This window comes from Mirounga angustirostris, unplaced genomic scaffold (assembly GCF_029215605.1).
Source record: "Mirounga angustirostris isolate CCGP_5_RB_7025 unplaced genomic scaffold, mMirAng1.0.hap1 SCAF_8, whole genome shotgun sequence".
Taxonomy (NCBI): Eukaryota; Metazoa; Chordata; class Mammalia; order Carnivora; family Phocidae; genus Mirounga; species Mirounga angustirostris.
The window spans coordinates 40,213,182-40,225,780 of record NW_026991716.1 but is presented as its reverse complement, the minus strand read 5'-3'; the positions used below and the strand labels follow the sequence as shown (position 1 = coordinate 40,225,780).

At 44.8% G+C, this 12,599-nt stretch overlaps 1 protein-coding gene across 1 annotated transcript in view; it reads right to left on the bottom strand.

Annotated features, from left to right (window-relative positions):
- SPATS1 (spermatogenesis associated serine rich 1) overlaps nt 1–12,484 on the bottom strand; it is a 52,016-nt gene extending 39,532 nt beyond the window's left edge. The window contains exons 1-2 of the mRNA XM_064598385.1: nt 12,481–12,484; nt 12,422–12,434 (exon numbers count right to left, since the gene is read on the bottom strand). Of these exons, the coding sequence (XP_064454455.1) occupies nt 12,422–12,434; nt 12,481–12,484 (17 nt within the window). The remainder of the gene's footprint in view (nt 1–12,421; nt 12,435–12,480) is intronic.
- Between the last annotated feature and the right edge of the window lie 115 nt (nt 12,485–12,599).

Here is a 12,599-nt window from a genome sequence, read left to right as displayed (position 1 = left end):
TGAAGGAAAAAAAAAAAAAATCTGTTAACAGAAGAAATGTAGCATCTAGAAAGGAGAAGACCACGGGTCAAGAACGTGAGAATGTGTCTCCAGCCCTGTCCAGGGGAGAGTGTGCTAAGTCCGGCCAAGGCAAACATTCCAGTTGGACGTGCAGGCCTGCATCCAACCAGCCGAAGTCAGTGTCAACCACTAACCCATCGTCCCAGTCATTCCCCTCATCCCCCTTGCTATGTTGCTCTGCTCATTAAGGAGGCTTCTGAAGATAGCTGTTTCTCAAGCCCACAGGAGAGAAAATGCAATGGCCATGTGCCCCAAGCATCTGATCCACTTGGCAGTTCCAGATCTCACCATTCTGGTTTGTTAGTAATCTCCTGTGAAGTGGGCTAGCAGGATCTGGGCACACATGGGGCACTCAGATGTTTTCACCTCTGCTTTTGCAATCCTGAGAACCTAACCCTAAGCCCTGATACTATCTTGCCATTTGGAAATGCTGCCCAAGTAGCCAGCTGAATTTCACTAGCCCACATTGCTATCTTGGCTCTCTTGAGCTTTAAGCGCCTAAGACAATAGGAAAACCAGTAAGTAATATATGTAATCTCCTTGTCCAAGGACATTCAAAGGTAGATTCTAATTGCCCTCCTTCTTTCCCACTCTCCATACCGGGCCCCTTGATCCTTTTACTCTTTCTTGTCCCACCCCAGCACCCAGGTGCCTCCAGGGTCCTAGTTCCAGGCCAGTTGGTCCCCCCCAGTTTCCCCCTGAGGCCTCTGCATTGTTGGAGGGGTCCTCTCAGCCTCTCGGGGGGGCCCCATTCACTAAAGGCTCTCACTCCTTCACAATAAACCTTCCCCAAGACAATAAAATTTCCCCCAAGAAAAGATCATGAAAACTTTAAATACAAAGAGATACTCATATGGACTTCAAATACAGAGAAATTCTACAATTGTTAACATTTGTCTGTATGTGCCTTATCCCCATACCACACATCTATCCCACCCATCAATGAATCCATTCTATTTCTGATGCAATTCAAAGTAAGTTGCAAATATCAGGACACTCCACTCCACTCCTAAACACTTTGGCAGGCTTATCATAAACTAGACTCTCTTTGTTTAGGGTTTTTTCTAAAGCCTTTTCTACCGTTTACTCTTGCTATCAAAAATAGTTCATGGGCTGCACTTCTTTGGAGTGAACTACATTGTTATAATTCCATTTTAACTTCTCCATTGGCTTGTTCTTTTTGATACCTTCTTTTCTTTTCTTTTTAATATTTTATTTATTTATTTGAAAGAGAGAGCGAGAGAGAGAGAGCAGGAGCAGTGGCGGAGAGGGAGAAGCAAGCTCCCCACTGAGCAGGGAGCCTGATGGAACTGGATCCCAGGCCCCTGGGATCATGACCTGAACTGAAGGCAGATGCTTAAGGGACTGAGCCACCCAGGCACCCCCTCCATTGGCTTTTTATCTATACTTTGTTACGTTATTATTTTTTTATTGAAGTGAAATTCACATCACATAAAGTTAACCCATTTAAAATGTTCACTTCAGTGACATTTAACGCATTCACAATGTTGCGCAACCACGACTTCTATCCAGTTCTAAAACATTTCCATCTTCCCAAAATAAAACTCCATACCCATGCGGCAATCATTCCCTATTCTCCCCTTCCTCAGCACCTGGCTACCACCAGTCTGCATTGTGTCTATGGATTTGCCTACCGTGATCATTGCATATAAACGGAATCATGCAGTATGTGGCCCTTTGTGTTTGGTTTCTTTCAATCAGCGTTAACGTTTTCCAGGATCATCCACATGGTATCATGTATCAGTACTTCATTTCTTTTTAAGGCAGAGTCATAATTCCATTGTATGTATACACCACATTTTGTTTATCTATTCCTCCCCTGATGAACATTTGGATTGTTTTCACCTTTTGGCTATTGTGAATAATGCTACGCATTGCATCATTTCTGAGTGTTGGCTCTGCAGCAGCCATTACCAAGCATTTTGGTTTCAGGACCACTTTGTACTCCTAAAAAGTACTGAAGTTCCCCAAAGACCTTTTATGGGGGACAGACATAGATATACAGATATATGAAATTAAACTGAAAAATTTTTAAATATTTAAGTATTTTCATGTTAACATAAACAACATGTTTTTATGAAAAAATACTTTTTAAAATATATTTTAGGGGCACCTGGGTGGCTCAGTCGGTTAAGCGTCTGCCTTCGGCTCAGGTCATGATCCCGGGGTCCTGGGATCGAGCCCCACATCGGGCTCCCTGCTCTGCGGGAAGCCTGGTTCTCCCTCTCCTACTCCCCTGCTTGTGTTCCTGCTCTCGCTATCTCTCTCTCTCTCTGTCAAATAAATAAATAAAATCTTTTTTTAAAAAAATAAACAAATAGGGGCGCCTGGGTGGCTCAGTCATTAAGCGTCTGCCTTCGGCTCAGGTCATGATCCCAGGGTCCTGGAATGGAGTCCCACATCGGGCTCCCTGCTCAGCGGGAAGCCTGCTTCTCCCTCTTCCACTCCCCCTCCTTGTGTCCCTGCTCTCGCTATCTCTCTCTCTGTCAAATAAATAAATAAAATCTTAAAAATAAATAAATAAATAATAAAATAAAATATATTTTAAAAACTTAGTGAGAAGAGAGGCACTGTTTTACGTTTTTGCAAATTTCTTTAATATCTGGCTTAATAAAAGACAGATGGATACTCATATCGACTTCTGCATCAATCTGTTGTGATAGGCTGTTTTGGTTGGCCTACAGGAAGAAGAATGCAGCCTTGGGGCACCTGGGTGGCTCAGTCGTTAAGCGTCTGCCTTTGGCTCAGGTCATGATCCCAGGGTCCTGGAATCGAGCCCCGCATCAGGCTCCCTGTTAGCGGGAAGCCTGCTTCTCCCTCTCCCACTCCCCCTGCTTGTGTTCCCTCTCTCGCTGTGTCTCTCTCTGTCAAATAAATAAATAAAATCTTTAAAAAGAAGAAGAAGAATGCAGCCTTATAAACATACCTTGTTGGAAAAAGGAGGACCTCGCAGCCCTCCTGAATGAGTTTCCGGGATCCCCCAAAGTCTTTGTATCACACTTAAAGAACTGTGGCTCTAAGGATTTTAATATATATCCTTAACTATCCAGAGCCCACCTAGGGTGAATATTATTCTGCTCCTTATAAAATGTAAGAACTTTGCAACTGTATCGTTCCACTACCACGCCCATCCTTTATGTTATAACCATACTTATGACATATGTATTACATAACATAATGGACAGGAGCAATAAATGGAATGATACAATTACAAAATTATTTTGCTTTAAATGGCTAAATTTTTTTTAAATAAATTGAAGAAAAAAGATAGGCTTTTTATCCATAGTTATCAATCCCGGTGTTCTTCCTTTACCTAAAGACTCAACTTCCCATCAGGGAGTATTCCCCTTCAGCCAGAAGAATTTCCTTGTGGTGCTGTCTAATGATGATAAGCTCTCCTCCTTTTTATCTGAAATTGTATTTTGTCTTCATTCTTCAAAGATAACATACTATCTCTTTAACATGACTTTTAAATGTTACAGGCTAAGAGTCTCTTGTCCCTTTTCTCCACCTTAAAAAAAACAAAGCTTCCCGGGACGACTGGGCGGCTCAGTCAGATAGGCGTCTGCCTTTGGCTGGGGTCATGATCTCAGGGTCCTGGGATCAGGCTCAGGCCGGCGTGGGGCTCCCTGCTCAGCGGGAAGCCTACTTCTTCCTCTCCCTCTGCCTCTCCCCCTGCATGTGCACATGCTCTCTCTCTCTCTCAAATAAATAGAATCTTTAAAAAATAACAACAACAACAACAAGCCTCCAAAGGAAGAAGAGAGGGAGGAGTCACATATATATATCATGTTTTTGTTTAAGGTTTGTGTTTCAAGATTGGGCAAATAATGCCAACTAAAGCTATTGGTTGAGATGAGCACCTGCAGATAGGGTTTAGAACTCGAATACTGAACAAAGTATAGGCCTTGATCCAGTTCCCCGCAAACACCTTACTCGTGTCTGCCCCGCTCCCTCCATCACACTCAGATAGCAGAACCCCAGCCCTAATTATGCCCAATGATCCATCTGCTCTGGGCTTGCACCTGAGCAGCTAAGCATAGATGGAGAAAATCCCACTGTGTTGACCAGTCTCAGTTTAAATCCATGACCTCAAATCTTTCTCTTTTTTTTTTTTAAGATTTGTTTATTTATTTGTGAGAGAGAGTGCGCACTCCCAAGCGTGCTTGAAGGGAGGGGAAGAGGGAGAAAGAATCCTCAAGCAGACTCCCCTGCTGAATGTGGAACCCCATGCGGGGCTCAACTGCAGGACCCTGAAATCATGACCTGATCCAAAACCAAGAGCCGGACGCTCAACTAACTGAGCCACCCAGACGCCCCCAAATCTTTCTGTTTTTATTAAGGTATAATTGACATGTGACATTGTGTTAGCTTCAGGTGTACAACATAATGATTCCAGTATTTTTATACATTGAGATATTTATATACATGATCACCACAATAAATCTAGTCACCATCTGTGACCCTACAGGGTCACAAAAAAGTTATTTTTACCTTAAATCTTATATATGGGCAGCCAATACTGTCAGCTAATCTACTACACTTTCCTAAATCTCCCTCAAGGAGATTTTCAAGGCAGGGGCACCTGGGTGGCTCAGTGGGTTAAGCGTCTGCCTTTGGCTCAGGTCATGATCTCAGGGTCCTGGGATGGAGCCCCGCATCGAGCCCTGCATCGAGCCCCACGTCTGACCCTCCCTGCCCCCACCCCTGCTGGTGTGTACTCTCTCTCTCCCTCTCTCAAATAAATGAAATCTTTTTTTAAAAAAAAGAATCAAATGCATGTTTGTTTTTTTAAAGGAGCTTTTTTTCAAGGCAGCAATTTCATCTCTTCACTCACTACATGTTCACTAAGGAAGGAGATGCAGGAGGATGAATGAGTCTTCCCTCGCTTTCCCAGCCCTACCTCCACCGACCTACTGGCATTGGTACCCAGACCTCTGTTCCTGAGTATAATAGAAGGAGTGTCACAGCTCCTGGCGGTGGCCTATCTCTCCCCTTTGTACTGAAGTTTTCAATCTCTTCAAATACTTAAAAACTTTGCTGCTGCAATAATCCTCTCATTCTCTGGCTTTATCAGTTTCTTCTCTCTAGTGGGTCATACCCACCTGCACACAAGCCTTAATGTGGCTGTTCTTACAAAGAAAGAAACGTGGTCTCTTGAGCCCACAGCCACTTCCAGCCTCTACTTTTTTTTCCTGCTTCTCTTCCCTGCCAATTTCCTCCAGAATTGCCTGTATTTCCTGGGTCCGCCTTCTCACCCTGCCTCTCTCACCGCCTTGGCCTTTCCTTCCCACCAGCCCACTGAACCTTCTCCAGTCTCGCTCAGTCTGCTGGTCAGGTCTCCCCTGCCCAACCCTCAGCAGCACTCGGTACAACTGGCCACTCCCTCCTTCTCGAACATCATCTCCTCTGTTTGAGGCTTTGGTGTGGCCACCCTCTTTCTCGTTTTCCTCCTGACCCCCAGTGTCTTCTCAGGCTTCCCTGCAGGACTCTCCTCTTCCAGCTCCCCAGGATGCAGCTGAGGACGGACGCTCTCTGCTTCTCCTTCATCTCACTCTTCCGTCAGGTGATCTTATCTCATCCAGGACCACCGATGTACTAGTGACTCCCAAATCTATAGCTGCAGCTCTGACTTGCCTCTGCACTCCAGACTTTTATACCCATCGGGTGACATCTCCACTAAGATGTCTGAACTTAAACTTAATATGTCCAAAGCAAACTCTTGTTTTCCCTTCCACAGACCAGCTCCTTCTGCAAGCTTCCCCATGCCAGTGAATGGCACCCACCACGCGCCCAATTCCTCAGGTCATAAACTTAGAACTGAGTCTCTTCCCTCCTTCCCTGCACTCCCTCCATTAGCATATATAGCTGTTTCCACATATAGCCTGAATCCAAGCTCTTCTTGTCTCTGCTGCTTCAGTCTTGTCCAGCACCGCTCTCCTGAAAAACAACATCCTAATAGGCATTCCTGCCTCCCCCTCCTGCTCTCATAGTCCATCCTCTCACAATGGTATGCTCTTTCAAAACCTTAAATCAGGTCATGTCTCTCCTGTGCTTAAAACCTTCTAATGGAGGGGCGCCTGGGTGGCTCAATTGGTTAGGTGTCTGACTCTTGATTTCACCTCAGGTCATGATCTCAGGGTGAGATGGAGTCCTGCATCAGACTCTGCGCTGGGTGTGGAGCCTGCTTCAGATTCTCTCTCTCCCTCTCCCTCTCCCCCTCCCTCCTCCCCTCCCCTGCTCAGTCTCTCTTAAAAAAACAAAACAAAAAACCCTCTAATGGAACATTTTATCTGTAAATAGATATTCTTCCCATTTCTGTCCTCCATAAAAACCTAGAAACAATTACCAACCCAGTAGCAATGAGCATCCCTAGCAGCCCGTTTATAGTTTGGGAATATCATTTCCCACTAAAAGTAACCAGGACTTTTGGAAACAACAGTTTCAAGTCTAAGGCAAGAAATGTGCAATGGGAGCCAGAAATATCTTGTCATAACAGAAAGCAAGAAACCTATCAATGACTACCAGGGTCATGACAAAAGGACTTGGAAGTCAAATCAAAGGGGCTCCCACTGAGGAAAGATGGAACAATCTGAGTTTTAACAGAGATAATAATTGCAAAGGAATGAAACCATCAAATATGCTGCAGTTCATGAGTTCATAATTATACTGAAAAATATGGGCGCCTGGGTGGCTCAGATGGTTGGGCGTCTGCCTTCGGCTCAGGTCATGATCCCAGGGTCCTGGGATCGAGTCCCACATCGGGCTCCCTGCTCCTTGGGAGCCTGCTTCTCTCTCTCTCTCTCTCTCTCTGTCTCTCATGAATAAATAAACAAAATCTTTAAAAAACAAAACAAACAAAAAAAATTATACTGAAAAATATAATAACAGGTCACCTTTGAAGGGTAATGGGAAATAAATTCATTATCTTAATTAAACACTGATAACTCAATGGGGAAAAATCAAGCACCTATCCTGCCTTTTCTACATTAACTGTACCACTGGTGAAAAAAAGATTAGAGGAAGCATCTCTTTTTAGAAAGATTCCAACTAATAAATGAAAAAGAGATGATAGAGCGTGAATACCACCATGTTGCTCCGTTCAGTGAATTAACAGATATAGACATCCTGTATATGTCGCTCTGAAGATCATAGATAGATAACCAGACATCAATGTGCCCTCTGGTGAAAAAGTATACCATGTAGAGTCTCGCCAAAGGGATCCAAACCTGTGTCTGATTACCATTCTGGATCCACGTGCTAATTTGATTAAAATAAGAGAGGGCAGAAGAACATGTTAAACAAGTTGAACATTGAATATGCAGTCAGCAAAAACAGACTGAAAAATTCTACACACTGTAAGAAAAAGGAGATTAGGAGGGAATCCACAGATAAAAAAGACTGAAAATGCCTTTCAAGTAAGCTTTTTAAAATACATCTAAGGATGTGATACATCTAAGGGGTGATAAAACTATAAAGACACCCAAATCGTGATTACTGTGAAAGTCGGGGTAGTGGTCACCTTTGGAAGGAGGAAGGTGGTTGGGGAGCGGGGGGAGTCCAGAGAGGGCTCCTGGGGTTGCTGCAAAGTTCTATTTTGCGATCTGGATTGTGGATACAAAGATGTACATCTTCTAATAATTAAGCTATACATTTGGTTTGATTGACTTTTCTACATCTGTGTTTTACTATGTGATTTAGGGGAAAAAATATTAAAAAGAAAAACCACCTCTAACACAGGGGTTGGCCTTTTTTTTTTTTCCCCAAAGGGCCAGATAGAAAATATTTTATTTAGGGGGGCCTGGGTGGCTCAGTCGTTAAGCATCTGCCTTCGGCTCAGGTCATGATCTCAGGGTCCTGGGATCGAGCCCCGCATCGGACTCCCAGCTCTGCGGGAAGCCTGCTTCTCCCTCTCCCACTGCCCCTGCTTGTGTTCCCTCTCTTGCTGTGTCTCTCTCTGTCAAATAAATAAATAAAATCTTTTTTAAAAAAATTAAAAAAAAAAAAGAAAATATTTTATTTAGATCTTCCTGGCCAAGAGGCAACTCGAAAATAGGTAGGTACTTATATATAACCATTTAACATGTAATCATTTTAAAAATGCATAAGGACAAACGCGGGCATTGAGACCCTGAGGGTCCACTAATTGCTGAATTCCCGATCCCGGGAGGCTTCCATCCGTGGAGCCCCGCCACCCGTGCCCCCATGCCCTCGCTCGGTTCCGCTCGGCTCCCATCCCCCGCCGCCGCGCCCCTCAATCTCCACGTCTCTTAGCAACAGGAGGACGCAGACGCCACCCTCGCGTGGACCCGGGCTGGAGCGGGTGAGAGCGAGCACGCATGCGCACGAGGGGCTCCTGGCTCCACCCGCTCGCTGAGAGAGAGAGGGGAGAGCCCAGGAGCACCCAAACCCTACGACCTCGCCCCAAGCAAAAGTCTGTGTCCCGATTCTTCCCAGGAGTCCTCTACCACAGTCTTGCCACTCAAGGTATGGTCTAGTAGGCTAGGAGCAGCAACAGCTTCACCTAGGAGCCTGCTAGGTATACAGAATTTCGAGCTGACCCAGACCTACTGAATCAGTGTCTGCATTTTTTTTTTTTTTTAAGATTTTATTTATTTGAGAGAGAGAATGAGAGAGAGAGCACATGAGAGGGGGGAGGGTCAGAGGGAGAAGCAGACTCCCCGCCGAGCAGGGAGCCCGATGCGGGACTCGATCCAGGGACTCCAGGATCATGACCCGAGCCGAAGGCAGTCGCCCAACCAACTGAGCCACCCAGGGGCCCCCAGTGTCTGCATTTTTAACAAGATCCCAGGAAGTCCCCTGCATAGTGAAGTTTGACAAATGTTGCTTTCACGGGGCGCCTGGGTGGCTCAGTTGTTAAGCGTCTGCCTTCAGCTCAGGTCGTGATCCCAGGATCCTGGGATCGGGCCCCGCATCGGGCTCCCAGCTCAGCGGGAAGCCTGCTTCTCCCTCTCCTACTCCCCCTGCTTGTGTTCCCTCTCTCGCTGTGTCTCTCTCTGTCAAATAAATAAATAAAATCTTTAAAAAAAAAAAAATGTGGTTTTCACAATCCAGATAAGGCAAAGCTATAAATAAATAAATAAAACTAGGAATACCTCTTATAGGTTGAACTTTTAACCCCGACACTAAAATACAGCTTTTATGATAGGGAAGTTCCCAAAGCTGAGTTCCCTATGCTCAGTAAGGGTAAAAATTCCCTTGTGTCTTCTCTGACCATCAGTCCCGGACAGAATGCATCACTGACCTCAGGTTCCTGCTCTCAAAGCCAATGGGGAAATCAGGAAGGACCATTTCCATTCCCAGAGTAAGGGCATTGCTTCTCATGAATAAGGTGAAAAGAGAAGGCACAAAGAATGGGTGCCTTGGACCTGCCAAGATAAGTAAGTCAAACAACACAAGGGCAATCCCAGACCCAGGGAAGGCAGTGTCCAAACCCAGCTGAATAGCTCCCAGGAAACAGACTCAATTTGTACCTTAAACCCCAAAATGAAATTCTTTTTAAGATTTTTTTTTTTTAAGATTTTATTTATTTATTTACTTGAAAGAGAGAGACATAACGAGAGAGGGAACATGAGCAGGGGGAGTGGGAGAGGGAGAAGCAGGCCTCCCGCCGAGCAGGGAGCCCAATGCAGGGCTCGATCCCAGGACCCCAAGATCATGACCCGAGCCGAAGGCAGACGCCCAATGACTGAGCCACCCAGGTGCCCCTCTTTTTAAGATTTTTATTTATTTTTTTGAGAGAGAGAGTAAGAGAGAGAACACAAACGGGGAGGGGCAGAGGGAGAGGGAGAAGCAGACTCCCCACTGAGCAGGGAGCCCGATGAGGGGCTCCATCCCAGGGCCCCAAGATCACGACCTGAGCCAAAGGCAGATGCTTAACGACTGAGCCACCCAGGTGCCCCCCAAAATGAAATTCTTACAAATACAAAGGCATAAGTACTTCGGAGAGCATTTCCCAGGTCAGTAACGTCCCAGTCTGGTAAGTTCTCTCAACACGTATCTATCTTGAGAAACTGCAGACCTTAAGCTTCACTTCCTCATCCGAGGACAGTGGCAAATCAGAACAAATACATCACAATCCTAAAAGAACCACTTGGCTTCCCTGGGGGAAAAAAGAGACTGACTTACCAGAGAATACCACATTTAAAGAAAAGAAAATGATCATCTTTTAATGGCAGGGACAAATAGTAAGATGAAGGAAAAACCCTTCTTCAAACAGAGAACGCAAGAAATGAATTTCTAAAAGTCCACAACACAAGCTATAACATGGATGAACCTTGAAAACATTATGCTAACTAAGCCAGGTACAAAGGACCATATATTGTGTGATTCCATTTATATGAAATGTTCAGAATAGGCAAATCTACAAAGACAGAAAGTAGATTAGTAGTTGTCTAGGGATGAGAGGGCTGGGGGTAGTTAACGGCTTAAAGGGTATGAGGTTTCTTTTGGGATAATGAAAGTGTTGTGAAAGTGATTATGGTAACAGATAAGGACTCTGTGAATGTACTGAAAGTCACTGAATTGTACATGTAAAATGGGTGAATTGTACGGTATGTGAATTATATTTCAATAAAGCTGTTTGGAAAAAAAAATCCATGGCTCCACACTATTTCCATGTTAGTCTAAAGATAAAAAGTTCCTGGGGTGCCTAGGTGGCTGTTGGTTAAGTGTCCGACTCTTGGTTTTGGCTCCAGGCGTGATCTCAGGGTCATGAGATCAAGCTCCAAGTCAGGCTCTGCGCTCAGCACGGAGTCAGCTTGAGATTCTTTCCCTCTCCCTCCCACTCTCACTCTGCTCCTCCCCCTGCCTTGCTCATGTTCTCTCTTTAAAATAAATAAACAAAATCTTTAAAAACACGGAGTTCCTACTATAATATAAAAAGTTTCTGGGGCGCCTGGGTGGCTCAGTTGGTTAAGCGACTGCCTTCGGCTCAGGTCATGATCCTGGAGTCCCTGGATCGAGTCCCGCATCGGGCTCCCTGCTCGGCAGGGAGCCTGCTTCTGCTTCTGACCCTCCCCCCTCTCATGTGCTCTCTCTCTCTCATTCTCTCTGTCTCAAATAAATAAATTTTAAAAAAATCTAAAAAAAAAAAAAAGTTTCTGGAAAAAAATCTGAAAAAGAAAGAAAGTTGACATCAGTATTGGTTAGAGGCCCCAGCTAGGTTTCTCTAGCAAAACACTCCCATCTCAGTTTGGGGAAGAATTTCACAGTCTTGTCTCAAGATCATCAATCTCACAGAAATCCCCATCTGGCTTTGGGTTCCTGTTCCAAAAACATTGGAAACACCATAACAGGCAAAACACACTTTCAAAACAACTCTTAATTTCCGTGGGCAAGGGAAGAAACAGAGGATCACAGGATAGATGCTATGTGCTCTGTCAGAATACAAAGTTGACAATTCACTATTGCTATAGAAACTCAAGTCCAAAAAAGAATACACATTTCCCAAGGAAACCATGTTTCAAAAGTCCCTAAATAACATAACTCATCAAGAATGACCAAAAGAGCCCACGTGGATGGCTGCGGCCTTGTAGGTGAACACACTGATTCCAGATCTGCTGCCCCTTTTGGGCTTTAACCTTGGCAATGTCTCTCCTTAACCTGCTTAAGTTTCCCAACCCAAGAGCAGAGGTTATCACGAGAAGCCCCATGAGGACCTTGGCTGTACCCACAAGGGCATGTGTTGGCATCACGGTCACAGCTGTTACCATGGAGAAAAAGACAGAAGCAGGATGTGGAGCAGGTATCTGTCTTACCCTAATGTAAAGCACACAAAAGCCTAGGGCACCGGGAAGCTGAGAGAGAGAGAAATCTCTGCAGCTGTTGGTCAGGAGCTTCATCTTGCCTTGACAACCTGGATTCTCTCTAATCCCCAGGCAAATTAAAAGACCAAATGTTATTAAGCAATTAATAATGGAGCAGATGCTGTTTGGCTTCAGTCTCCATTAGACTCCTAAAGGGCCTGCTTCAGTCCCTAAGAAAAAAACGGTCATTCCCAATGCCAAGGACAAAGGGCATTGGCAAGTGTCTGGAACAGTGCCTGGCACAAGGTTGATAATCGATACATATTTTTTTTAAAAAGATTTTATTTATTTAAGAGAGAGTGAGAGAGAGAGAGAGAGAAGGAGCAGGGGGAGGGGGAGGGAGAAGCAGACTCCCCACTGAGCAGTGACCCCCCCCCCACACACACAGGACTCCATCGCAGGACCACGGGGATCACAACCTGAACGGAAGGCAGAAGCTTAATCAACTGAGCCACCCAGGTGCCCCTCAATATATATTTATTGAATGCTTCTTGAATGAATGCTGATATTACCTCTCTTGGCACCCTGTGTTCTTCCCTCAGCCTGGAAACACACACACACACGCACACACCCATGAAGTTGAATCCATGCCTGCTTACTGCAACTCCAGTTGTAACCCTGCAAAAGTAATAAACATAACAATTACTACTACAATATAGATTTCTGGAGAGCAAGGATTTTTGTTAAAGT